Source organism: Typopeltis vanoorti, chromosome 13 (assembly GCF_054136105.1).
Source record: "Typopeltis vanoorti isolate ZY-2024b chromosome 13, IOZ_Tvanoo_1.0, whole genome shotgun sequence".
In the NCBI taxonomy this organism is placed as follows: Eukaryota; Metazoa; Arthropoda; class Arachnida; order Uropygi; family Thelyphonidae; genus Typopeltis; species Typopeltis vanoorti.
The window spans coordinates 13,526,233-13,539,883 of record NC_143561.1 but is presented as its reverse complement, the minus strand read 5'-3'; the positions used below and the strand labels follow the sequence as shown (position 1 = coordinate 13,539,883).

The window sequence follows — 13,651 nt, the reverse complement described above, 5'->3', positions numbered from 1 at the left end:
TTTCAAGGAATTCAGACAACACTTTTGTTTCAGACAGCTGTGTAAAACAAACTACTCGATAGAATGACTTGCAATTTCACATGGATGCTTAAGATAGATGTACCAACTTAGAAAAAAAAAATCTTGCTGATAGTGTTGCCATCTACGGTCGAGGCCGAGAACTTTTCAGACTACCCTCATAATTGCGACTAAATGGTCCAAAATTGAAATGACTCATCAAATTACAATAAAACTCCAAGTTATTAATTCGTTAAAAAAAAAAAAATCGTTCAACTAGAGCAGGGAACGGCAAACATTTTAGACCATTGACCCCTTCATGGAATCCGTGATCCCTCATCGACCCGCAACATGTTAAATAAATGTTATCAATAATAAATTTCTCAATTTAAAAATAATAATTCCTTCACCCTTTTACTTGATTATTGCTTCTCGATCAAAGATATTTAAAGAAAATACTTAAAGAAACTTATAAAGAACATTAAAAATTTAAATCCACTTTTGATCCCTAGATATTTATCGACCACTTTGCCGATCCCTGAAGTAAAGCGAATAAATAACAGGCATACGGAGAATCGTAACGCCATCTATGAGTAGAGAGCAAAACAATCGGACCTTTTCCTACTTATATGAATAAAAAAAGGTGCAAATTACTCGAGACAAAAAAACGCCATCTGTGAATTAGACGTCAAACTATCATACGGCTTTGTATTCTTAAGAATATTTTTTAAAAAGGTCAGAAGCTTGTGGTATACTGTATATAAAACAATCACAATTAAAAAAAAATTTTTTTTTTGACTACTCCTTTTTCTCCTTGAACAGTATCAGTAGATCCAAGGAAAAGCCTGAGTCATAATGGAAGAACGTACTAGTTGGTGGGTGTTGAGCAATCATTTCCAGAGGCTCACAGATGTCAGTAACGTTCACCAAGGTCACAGTCACGTGCACACACCTAACAGAAATCTGTGCGTGTATCGAGATAGCTTAAACGAACTCCACCTCACTGGAATAAGAAGAAGAAAAAAAAATTCCATCTCCATCCTCCCACTACCTGAACTTAATCCTGACCTTTGCAGATAAGAGAGAAAACGGATGTCAGAGAAGCCTCGTTTTGGCAGATCAAATTAATGCAGACGCGTAAGGGGTAGAAAGGTTCACTTCAGATGAGAAAGGGCTCGTTTCTTGGCTCTCACCATTGAACGCGAATGGAATTTCCATCGGAATGTCCCACAACACATTAAACATGGAAAAGCGTCAACATGGGGTTTGCTATCCCAGCGATTGTCAGCATTTCGTCACCATTAGTTTGTGTGAAACCAGCTGATCGTTTGGCTATTATTACGCCAAGCGAACTTGACAGCCCGATGAATAATAGCGCTTAAAGGATAGCAACGTAGGTCCAGACCATACCCTCATAGGTTCAGTCACCTTTTTGAATAACCTTTTATTGTGTGATTAATGCGCTGTTCGGGGATTAGCCAACCGGTGCAACGTATTTCATTACCGACGCGTGACAAAGGCTTGGCGATTGTGACGTCAGTTATTTTTTGTTCAAGAGTAGCGAAAGAAAATCTAAGATTTTACCATCTTTGTGAATATCAAAAAAAAAAAAACAAAAGACAATATTATGGCTTACCCTTTCTTGGGATTCATTAAATGCTCGTAACGCAGCGTTCGAAAATTTCTAAACGACCAAATACAAATAGTATCGGTTGATAGTGTTTCTAATAATATAAGCTGCATCATAAATGACAGCATTCACTGTTATCTGCCTTCATTGTTGAGAAATAAAAGTTTCCTCTGTTATTGTTACGTCATTAGTACGTGATCAAATGTCTGATAAACAATCGATATCATAACATGTTACATTTTAGTAATAAAAAAAAACTCTTGATTTTGTTCGATTTTGGTATTGGTTATTCTTACTTAAATAAGTAAACAATAAATATCATTCTGGTCCAGATTGAAAATTTTCATGTGATTGATTTTATATACACCTATGTTTGCATAGGTGTATATAAAAGTAATTATTTGATAAACAAATTGAGTCTAATTGCAAATTTAGTCCAAAATGGTGTTTCAATTGATTGATTGATTTTCCCTTTCAGTCGTTTCCGGCCGTAGGTGACTTTGTAGGCATTTCCCACAAAGTATTCCCCAATCTCCCCCAATTTTATCCGGGCTCAGGACCGGCATATGGTTGGGACGTATTCATGACTGTAAATTCGTGTGTGTTCACGGAGTCGTTTTGGGGAACGACAAAATCCGAGTTTCCAACTGAAAAACCTATCTACTTTCGTATGAGACCGACTAACTCACCTTTAGTCGAAAGAGACCAGATGAAGGTTCCTCAAGTCACTGACGGGAATCGAACTCAGGTTTTTCCTACGAAAGGGAGGCTCCGTTTCAATTCTACATAATATTTATTAACTAAGGACTCCATCCCTATTCGCTTTTCCCCCCTGAGACAGAGAGAGAGAGAGAGAGAGAGAGAGAGAGGAGCCACTTAGAAATATCAGTAATGATAACATCAAACGAATCCAGAAGAGAAAAGTTATTCTTTTGGAGATAATATACTGTATCATTGCAATTTCCTAGTACAGTGATTAACATAGTGATGATTTTATTAGACACACGTTTTCTATACCTCTCAATGGCTAATATTTGCAGCAATGTTGCGAAGTTAATGAAACTACACCACATGAAATAAAAATGAATAAATATATAAATATAAATAAATAAAAATACAATAAAGTAGGAAGGCACGTTTAGCCCTGTGGAGATTCCGTTTGTATCCATAGTACTAGGCCGCCCGGAGAAAGCCGTTCTCAGTTCGAATATAGTTGCCGCTTAGAGGAACTTTTTTTTTTTTCTTCAACTCTTTCTTCGATCGGTTCCCGAGTTAGTAGATCTCTGGCAAGCAGTTTTTATTTTTCTCCCGGAAACTCGGATTGTTCTTCCCGTAAACTTAAGAAAATTGACAGTAGAACCCACACTATTAGAATTATGGTGAGATCACGAGATGGCGGAACTTGTCTGCCTCTCTTCGCGGATGTCGTTAATAATTAGTGATAGTCTTCGGCCAGCTATCTCAACTTCCCCCTCAGTTTCTAATGTTGTTTTTATTTTAAAATAAAATAAAAAATTGCCTGATTGTGTAAATTAATAAATCGAAGTAAATCTCGGGTTCACCCGAGTTGATATGAAAACTGTAACTAAGCAAGGACAGTACCAAAAGTTGTATACCATCATAAACAGGTCTCAAATAATTCCAAGAGGATCATTGTTAGGATCAAAAAGAGCTTACATTTCAAGTACAGGAAACAGCGCCACCCGGTGGCTGAAAAACAACTAACAAAAAATATTCTAAAGATACGCATAAAGGATTTTAGCTTAATTATAAAAATAGGATCAAAAAGAGCTTACATTTCAAGTACAGGAAACAGCACCACCTGGTGGCTGAAAAACAACTAACAAAAAATATTCTAAACATACGCATAAAAGATTTTAGTTTAATTATAAAATATTTTTATTTATTTTTTTAAGTTTTTTTTTCCCATAGGTCAGAGTTCAGCAGGAGAACGGAATCCTGCTTTCGGCAGAGGCTGCAACTAACACGGTCTGATTACATTCACCAACCTACCGAGAGGGTTTCACATTACGAAAAACCCAGGGTGGGAAGATGCTGGGGAAACCAACCTCCCACTTCGTTCGGCGTTGGAGCGGTGTTTGTTTCAGAAATTGCCTTGATCTCCACTCACGCGGTTCACCCGAGTCACAGATATGCACCAACATCCCGAGCACGCGCTACTTGATCAGTTACTCCGCCGCACAAACGCAACTTGTTCCAATAATTGCGTGCAGGTGCGAGAATGGCAGCCCTGAACTTTGCGAAGTAAATAATCTGCCACGTATCTATCTCCTTAGCAACGGCATGGCAGCCACCGAGAATCCAAACAACACCATTTTCACGTAACAGACCGCATCAAAAGAGCCCGCACATGAAAAAAAAATCCTTATTTGCCTTTAAACAGGCGAATTTGTACAGTACAGTACAGTGAACACGTGCTTTATAGTCGTGCTTAATTTCTAACGATATTCATTTCTCATCCCATAAAAATATTCTTTATTATGATTTCATTGTTGGTGTATTGTTGACCATCTGTTGCATTATTATCGATTGTTGCGTAGAAATATATTAAATGATTGTTGTATCGTGTACTGTTTATTGTTTCTGAATTTAAATAATGTTAATTTCTCAATCTTTGGAGCAGGCAAATAAAATTTTTCTTGTTGTCGGAGATTCGAGTTTTAAAGTCTGCAAATCAGAAGAGTTGGCTGTAGAACTTACACCGTTTCAGACAACAATCTGATTGTTAAGTTTACAATCATGATATGGTAACAACTGTCTATCGTTCTCTCGTTCCGATGTCTTCAAAATTTTGATTCAACAATGACGAATACGAGTGCAACCGGCTATCTACCTACCTACCGATTTCCAAAAGTTAATCATAGCTAAAAGAGTTATATTTCTAATTGATGATGTATATTTACAACTAATTAAAGTGTATTAGAATGCATACAAGTTTTAAATTTGTGTGTAGCTCAGTTGGCTGAACGAAGATATCCGCCCTCCTGTGATTTCATTCTCGGAAATGACCCGATAAACTTTCTCTGAAATAAAAGATATTTTTCCAATGAAAACGAGTTAATGTGGAATGTGGGAAAATTTTTGTTTTTCGTGGTCGTTTTTTACTATTTTGCAGAATGACAAAAAAAAAAAAAAAAAAAAAAAAAACTCTACCACTCAGGATTTTTATCCTACAAAAAAGTCAAACCCGCTTCAGAACACACACACACAACTAATAGACATAATACGCTAGTTTAACAGCCTTAAGTTATCTATTTCCGTTTTAATTTCTATTTCTATTTCCTTAAGCTATTTCCATTTCCGTTTTAATGATTAAATTTCAAATGCTGCAACATTAATCTAAAAAAAAAAGTAATTCTCTTCTCATTTTAATTCATCTTACAGTTGTAATCTAACTTTGATTTTTTTTCTGATGATGTAGTTCCATTTAACGTACAGTTGCCAACTCTCTCTCTCTCTCTTAAGAAAACGAAAACGCATCGCATTTCACACATCTTGATATCCTGACCCTAAAGTGTAAAAAGATACTCTCTCCTTACCCAGTAATTAAACTCTTACGCCTGTAATGCAAACACATGTTGAGTTGGTCAAGTGTGCATACAAGGTCAATGCAAAACACCAGCAGATGCTGGCTGGAGGAAGATAACGAATGTATTTATAATTGTAACTCGCCTTTTGGTAAATCTTCGCACATACGCTACAAATGAAGGTCATTCAAGGGCAAAGGTCCTGCGCAGTTGTGGCATTATTGTTCTCAACAGGAAACTACAACAACGTTTACAATAGACGCTAACCACTCGTTTGTTGGTCTTGTTACCATGACAACAGAAAAATGGCGCTGACGTTTCCAGTGTGATTGTTATGAAATCTATCAGGTAGCCTACCGAAGCGCACTCTATATTTTTTCTAAAAAAAATAAAAATAAAATAATAATAATAATGTATTGCTGTTTAGTGTTGCTATGAGCACAAAATCTTTAGATCGTAGGGCAATAAACCAAACAAACAACAACAATAAGAATATCTTCGTTGGCTCCAGGTCAGAGTTCACCGAAAACTAAACGAATAGCCAGTAACGATCATCAGCAGTGGTAGTCATACATCTAAGAGGGTGATTACAGTACGCCACCTATCTGTCAGTTTATAGGGAGGATTTGTGGCGTTTCTTGGCCACAGCTGCTACAGTGAGTTGCAAGGCCACGAAGAATATTTAAAGGGCTTCTTGTTGGCGTTGTGTGTAATTAATACCTGTGTTGAGATGCCGCTCTGGACCAGGTGTAAACTCCACGGTGACCTTGAGCAGATCAGGCGCCAGAGCGTTTCTTTGGGTAAGGAGGCCAATGCGCATGATCAGTGTCGGCACAGGTGCGAAATATCTCAACCTTCTGGTACCCTCGTTTCAAATTGAGTAGATTAGCGTAGCAGCCAGTCTCATGGAGGGCTGGACATCTACAGGGCATCTACAAATGAATTCGTAGGCGGTCAGTTTTATTTGCTAAGCTATTTCGATTTGTGGATTGGACAAATATTTAGCAACAGGGAGACGTCATTGATCTATGCGATTACTGGCTGTTGTTCAAGATATATTTGTTCTGACGTCACTCTGGATCTGGAAGTGACTGAATTGTTTTTCTGAGTTTGTCATAACAGAGACATTATGTTCGTGTTCGTTGTCAGATATATTTTTGGGAGCCCTACCCCGAATCTTGGGAGCCTGTTCCATACTTTGAGAAGATGTGAAATCGTGGAGCTTAAAAAAAAAAAAAAATTTCGAATGCTGAGGCAGCTATAGTGACATTATAAGTTCTAATACTATGATGACATCTGTATCCATATAGTTAGATGATAGCCTTATACCACGACGATGGTCTTATTGTTTGACGATTGCGTTTCTTCATGTAAAATTTACGATTGAAAACCGTGACACAATCCAGTAAATTCCCACGCAGTCTTCCACGGAGACGTTATCCATCCCCAAGAGAATGTCAAAGGTTTTTCGCATTCTAAGAATCCCTTCTTAGCCAACAGACACCCTTGATAGTATTTTTAAAGATAAGATGAGTGAATTCAAGAAGCTAGTTTTAGACGGGCTCAAAAAAGCAATATCGCTAGTGCAAAGCAAATTGATACAAATGAATTTATTGCACAATATTTATGACTTATGAGATTATATATTCCAATTTACAACAAGACTACGCTGCATTGCAAAATAGGATCAATGTAAATTTTACAAGAAGAAACGCAATGGTCAAACGATAAGACCATCGTCGTGGTATAAGGCTATCATCTAACTATAAGGATAAAGATGTCATCATAGTATAAGAACTTATATTGTAAAAGTAAGACCATTACTTTATTGTTGTATCTCGTATGTAAATTTATGATTCACGTGAATATGCTTTGGGATTTAATTTATTTTGATCAGGAAACTGATGCTGTTATTTGACTACTTCAAGTGCACTGGGGGTTTAAAATTCATTCCATCTCTCTCTGTGTGTGTGTGTGTGTGTGTGTGTGTGTGTGTGTGTGTGTGTGTGTGTGTGTGTGTGTGTGTGTGTGTGTGTGTGTGTGTGTGTGTGTGTGTGTGGTTGTTATTACATAACTAAAGCTGTGAGCTGTGTATTGCAAGCTTTCAAAATCAGTTAATTCACTTGACTTCCTGGTTTCGCCACAGAAACATTCTTCTTTCCAGTAGCGCATCAGGGTTTAATCTTGGGGGGGGGGGAGAGTTGAGTAGACGATTTGAGAATACCCACTACGCATCGCATACGACCTATGACTGAGCATCTGCAATGATCGCTAATTCATAAGTAGTAGAGAAAAAGAAGACACGACCCAACATAAATTAAAAAAAATGAATTTTAATTCGGAAAAAAATTTTGGAAAATTTTCTAGTGTTTTTTCCTTTTTCTTTCGGGGGAAGGGCCCCTTCACCGCACTTCCTCTGGGTATGCCACTGCTTCTTTCCGTATAAAGTTCGTTTAAACAAGCCCGCTTATTCTAATACAAATCATCCCACAACAAAATGGTCTTACTTTTACAATATAAGTTCTTATACTATGATGACATCTTTATCCTTAGAGTTACATGATGGTCGTATACCACGATGCTGGCCTTATTGTTTGGCCATTGCGTTTCTTCTTGTAAAATTTACGATTGAAAACCGTGAGACAATCCAGTAAATTCCCACGGAGAAGTTATCCTGTTTGGCAGTAATTCGCTCGATTTTACGGATATTCTAAATAAGAAAAATGCGGAAGTCGCTGCAGATGTCCGTTATCACTCGGAGTGTACATCAATTATCGAAACCCGTGACCAGGGAACGAAATCGTGAGGTGCCGCGATCGTTGCCGAACCCGAATATCCGCACGCTATCAGCATTGCCATGGTTACCGTTTCCTCGGCGCGATATACCTGGAAAGGCTTAAATAATCCAATAAATTATTTTTTTGTTTGTTGACTTATGGTCCAACACGGGGGAGAGAGGGGGGGGGACGTCGAAGGACACGGTTGGAAACCCACTTCCCCCCCCCTCTGCTTTCCTTTCTGTAGTTTTACGGAGGTCGTAGCTTCGTCATCCGCTTCCATCTTCCACAGATGTGTGTGTGTGTGTGTGTGTGTGTGTGTGTGTGTGTGTGTGTGTGTGTGTGTGTGTGTGTGTGTGTGTGTGTGTGTGTGTGCGGGCGCGCGCGTTCCCATATTACACGAGCCCCGCAAATTGCTACTTTGCGTGCTATTGTGCAGTAAAGATGAGGTCCGGAGAATTCACGCATATTATTGTATCTGATATCAGACGATCTTCTTGCATCGGTAGCTTTTCTTCGCCACATCCCTCTAATCTGGGGCTTACATCTCGCTCCCTTACCGTCAAGAGAGGAGTTGTTACCGAACATAAAGCGGAACTTCCTTATCGTAGAGCTAGGCGGGTGAGAAAGTCGTATTTTGGATGGTTTTTACAGGTTTTGTTTTTGTTTGTTTGTTTTTTTTGCTCGATTGTGGTGGGATGGGTCCCCGTCTACCGCTTATCTCCCGTTCTTGTAAAACGTACGTGTCATCAAATACCTCCAGCGATTTGGAACACGATCAAGAACATTCGCATTCTTAACACAAAGCTACCTGCATGTCCTTTCCACTGGTAGGGTGCGTAAGTGAACACCTCTTCGTATCAGCATACCTATCAGAAGGTTCTCTTTTTTCAGAATTCTTTCTTCAGAATTGAGATCGAGAAATATTTTTAAATGTTTCAAGCATTTTAAAAAGTGAAAAAAGTATTTAAATGTTATTTTTTTCATTACTTTTTATTAATAAAAAACATCAAAATATTTATTTTAGACACCATTTACATTTTCCTAGCTGTGAGTATAAAATAAGTCTGCAACGCAACCGGGTGTGGTGGGAGTATTGTAGGTTTGTTAAGGAAGAAGTTAATTGATCGTGATATGAGGTGATTGATTCATTAATGCCCTTGGAGGTAACGGATGGCAACAATGCAATGCTGTACCAATGAAGTTTAACTGAGGTTCGGCTGTTGCTGTTACCCCCTTGGGCGACGAGTTTTTGAGTTCGCTCTCTTAAGGTTTTTGCCTTAAGGGAGCACTTTGAGTCTCCGGGGAAGGTGTTCTCCGGCACGGCCCGCTGAGGGGCTTTGTCAGTGAATGATTTTCTTCGGAATTTGAGCGGTTCTGCTCGGTGGTGGGGGAGCCCGTCACTGAGTGGAACCACCGCTGAGATATGGACGGTCTTTCGCCCACTATGGAGTGGCCTAGAGATCGTCCGAAATTTTTTGAGTTCACCTTTACTTAAACAGTCGGTGATTAATACCCTTGGAGGGTAATGGATGGCAATGCTGTAGCCAACGAAGTTCTAACTGAGGCTCGGCTATTGCTGTTACCCTCCTGCCATGATCAGAGCTTTAATAGCTCAATAACACCTTATCCCTACACTGTCCTCTACAGATAACGGGGAAGATGAAAAGCATTATTGCTTCGCCCCTTTAAGCCAGTCCTTATAAGAACGGGTGTGGTGGCCGGGATAAGAATAGCCCATGTCGTACAAGGCGACTAAAATGGATACCCAGGGATGGTAATGCTGTAGCCAATGAAGTTTAAACTGAGGCTAGGCTGTTGTTGTTACCCTCCTGCTATGAGGCTCTTATAGCTCTATATTACCCCATCCACACATTTTCTTATACAGATAACGGGGAATATGAAAAGCATTCTTGCTCCACCCATCTAGCCAAAAAAAAAAAAATTCTTCTACAGATAACATAAAAGTTCTAATACTGCACTTTTGTTCTGAGCAGGGAGAATATATATATATATATATATATATATATATTATTTTTTTTTACTTAACACACACACACACTTCTTGTATAGGGTTAATATCCCCAAAATATAAATATAAATAAATAAAGTTGGAAAATGTGTGATAGTTCACTACCTAACCGACAGGTGGCGCTGAATCGCGTTTAGATGGATACGATTATTTATTCATTTCATACTGGGATAATACAGCCATCATAATTTTAAAGTTCCGATATTTTGGGATTTCTAAAAATAAAATAAAAAGAAAAACATAATTTAAGTACAACTCCTTAAATCAGATAGCTGCAGTTTCGTTTCTGTTACGTACATATTTCTAACTGCAACTCGACCGAGTGGAAGCGGTTTTGTTATTTATTTTATTTTATTTTTTTTTTTTCCAGTTGGTAGAAAATTGCAGATTTCATTGCATTGAAAACTATCGGCTTATCTCTCTTGCGATAACAATGAGTCTGATTCGCGTGGAATGCAAGCCACGAGAAAAACGTGACAGACATCATTATTGTGATGTTAAGTGATCTATGTAGATTACAAAAAAGAGTTTTCTGGAGATTCTAAAGAGACAAATTACGTGCAGTATTACAGCATAATAAACCACGTTATAGAAGCAAGTTCACGGTAGCTAAAGTAATGAGCTCAGATTTTTGTTGCTGAAAAAAAAAAAAAGACACCAAGAATATACAACAAAAGATAATAACGGTAGAGACAGGAATCTTGTGCGTTTTAATCACAGCGAAGCTCGCAAATTAGGGACAGTATTCCCTTTCGACGGAAACAGTAATTAGCTCGAAAAAAAAAAAGAGGAGACAATGCAAGTATTATGACATAAAGAAGAGGAACATTATAAGACAGAGAATTTCAAGACTTTAAAACGATTTGCTTAAAAAAAAATTTGACAAAAACAACTATCCATTTATTTCTGGTTTAAAGTTTTATGTCCTATATTTTTGCCGTATGTTCGTATCAAAGGTTATGAGATACTGTACACTAGATGGCGCCACTATATGGAATATGAAAGAAGCGAGGAAGATGTTTTGAATTAGCAAATTTGAACGGTTTTTAGTTAAACGGTTAATATTTAAATATCCATATTATTATTATTATTTTCTCTTGTGAAGTACAGATGTGAATAGCAACGTGGTTTGTTAATCTAGTAATAGCACACAGATTTCTTCCTTAGTGTGTCCTTTACTCTCATGAGTAACATGCGTTTATAAACTAAATATGGGTAATTCAGAAAGCTTTCTTCCTGAGATAGACACTTCAGCTTTGGAACACACACATATAGGCATATGCTCACCTATGCATTTAATGCGTAGAGGAGCGTATTCCTATAGCATTTTCATTATTGACACCATAAGTCACACGTAATAGACGCTTTTTGTTTTGCGTTTAAAATCATACATCAGAAGTGTTTGATAAACTGGATATTACAATTTTTACCTCTTTTCCCCATTACTATGCAAAATAAATACAAGAGTTGTTTCAAGAGCATTTTTTTTTACGTGCAGATCATTAGCAATTGGAACCGGTCCATCCCCTTCCTGTCAGAACAACCAAAAAAAAAAAAAAAAAAGTAGAACCCGTGAGACTGGAAATCAAGTTTAGTTTTCTTACCTCCAAATCAAGACAGTCAAGGTCCGGAATGCGCTATCAATCAATTGCAGAGCATCCGTCAGGGAAAGACATTGGACGTCGTTGATTTTCAGCACCCGGTCTCCGACACGCAGGCCTCCGTGGATTTTGGCTTTCCCCCCAGGATCGAGCTATTCAAGAAATAAAAGGAGGGAAAAACATTACTATAAGAGATGATTATTGCGATTTTATGTCTTATGTTTTTTTTTTTTTTTTTTTTTTTTTTTAAATGCTTCTACAGACATGCGCAGAAAGTCACTATAAAGTTATCCGCTTCGCTAAGAGAACAAATAGTAAAAATAATGCTGGATGAAGAGTAGTGAGGAAGTATAAAACAGGAAATGAAGAAAGTCTTAAAGATGGAGAGGAAGAAGAAAGAAAAAAAAAAAACCGGGAAAACTACACGTGCAAACAAGTAAACAAAACAAACACACTTAACTCTTCCCTGTTTCATTTCCGTTTATTCCATGTCTACAAGTTGAAGCACTTTGTCCAAACACGTAACCTCTACGGAAAAAAGCAGCTGCGATTCTACATGGGGTCAAAACAGGGGGAAATGGATGCGACCGTCTGTTTAGACAGGGTCATTACGGCCTCAAACTTTCTCGGGGCAATCGCCGTTCGAGATCTTCCGACGATGGTCCTTGACCCGAACTGAGTCACGGGTCACTTTTTAATGTTACGGCACCTCATCGCATCGCGTTTGTCACAGGGAACGACGTGCGAGAACAATTTACGGCTGTCTTTAAATGGGTCTAATGGAAAAAGATTGCATGATTCTCAATTAAGTGTCCGCTGCCTGCGAACCAAACACTGAAGAGACAAACAAACGACAGTTTCGATAGATAAATAGTTCTGGGGAGTGCAAACAAGAGAGGCATGTTTTCTTTCCACCCCTTGAAGCGTATCTTTCTCGGAGACTTGAATACAGCAAATAGTTATGAGAAGAAGGACGAACATGTCTTGGCAATGTCATACTTTTGCATTTAAAAAAAAAAAAGCAAAGTATAACCTGTAAACGGAATACTATGACTCGGAAACGAAGATGAGAAACATTTTTTTTTTTATTCATATTTTCGATAACAAATAAACAGGAACGTAACTAAAGTGATAATAATGGCGAAAAAAAAAACGTATTAAAAGATACACTTAACTACACAGCAAAGTTGCAAACATTTCTTGGTTAGATGAAAGAATGGCAACAAATAAATGATAAGGGGAGGGGGATATAAATATTTCCGAGATCTGTGGCCCTTATGAAGCTTTCGGTAAAGCCTCACATACAAATACTTTGCATAAAAATGGTTTTGATTCAATTAAACAAATTATAATTTCGTAATTTTTACTGACATGTGTTTGAAAGCGTATACTACAGTATCAGCTTTATCGAGTTGTTTATAAATATGAGTAAAAATGCAATCAAGAAATCGACTTGCTTAAATATAATAAATAAACCCAAAGTGCTCTAAAGAAACTTTTAGATTGGTAGGCAAGCCAATGTCTCTATGCTTAATCATCGACAGTTGAGTTCAGGACTACCGACGATTTCAAGACATCGGGGTGAGAGACAAATGCTGCCATTTCATGATTCTAAATCTAACTGGTATAATTTTCTGAAATAGTGTTAGTTCAACGGTAGATTGTTCTGATTTGAGGAACTAAAACCCAATTTTCCTGGAGAAAAAAACGCTCTTGCCTTTTCCCAAAGACTGACTCGGGAACTAGCAGAAAGAAAAGTTCCACTGGTCGACAACTAGAATCGAAACAATAACGGTTTTTCTTCTGGCAGTCTACCATGTTGGAAGCAAAACCATTTCCACAGGGATGCACATTACAGACTTCAGAAGATCTTTACTTTCTTCCGTAAATGAAGGGTCCTTGTATGTGTAGAGATCAACAGACTCGTAAAGCCCATTAGACTTCACGATCCAGTCCATCCTTCATCTGTTTGTTCGCACGATTGCGTATTTCTGGGAATGTAGGAATAAACAAGGCTATTTCTTGTTTATTCCTACATTCCCAGTATACGCGAGACCATTACAGTA

The 13,651-nt window shown here is 37.9% G+C and overlaps 1 protein-coding gene across 1 annotated transcript in view; it reads right to left on the bottom strand.

The window, feature by feature from the left end:
- The window catches only part of LOC150099941 (uncharacterized), a 371,458-nt gene that overhangs the window by 307,319 nt on the left and 50,488 nt on the right, over positions 1-13,651 (bottom strand). The window contains exon 2 of the mRNA XM_090402300.1: positions 11,589-11,737. Coding sequence (XP_090258426.1) covers positions 11,589-11,737 — 149 coding nt within the window. The remainder of the gene's footprint in view (positions 1-11,588; positions 11,738-13,651) is intronic.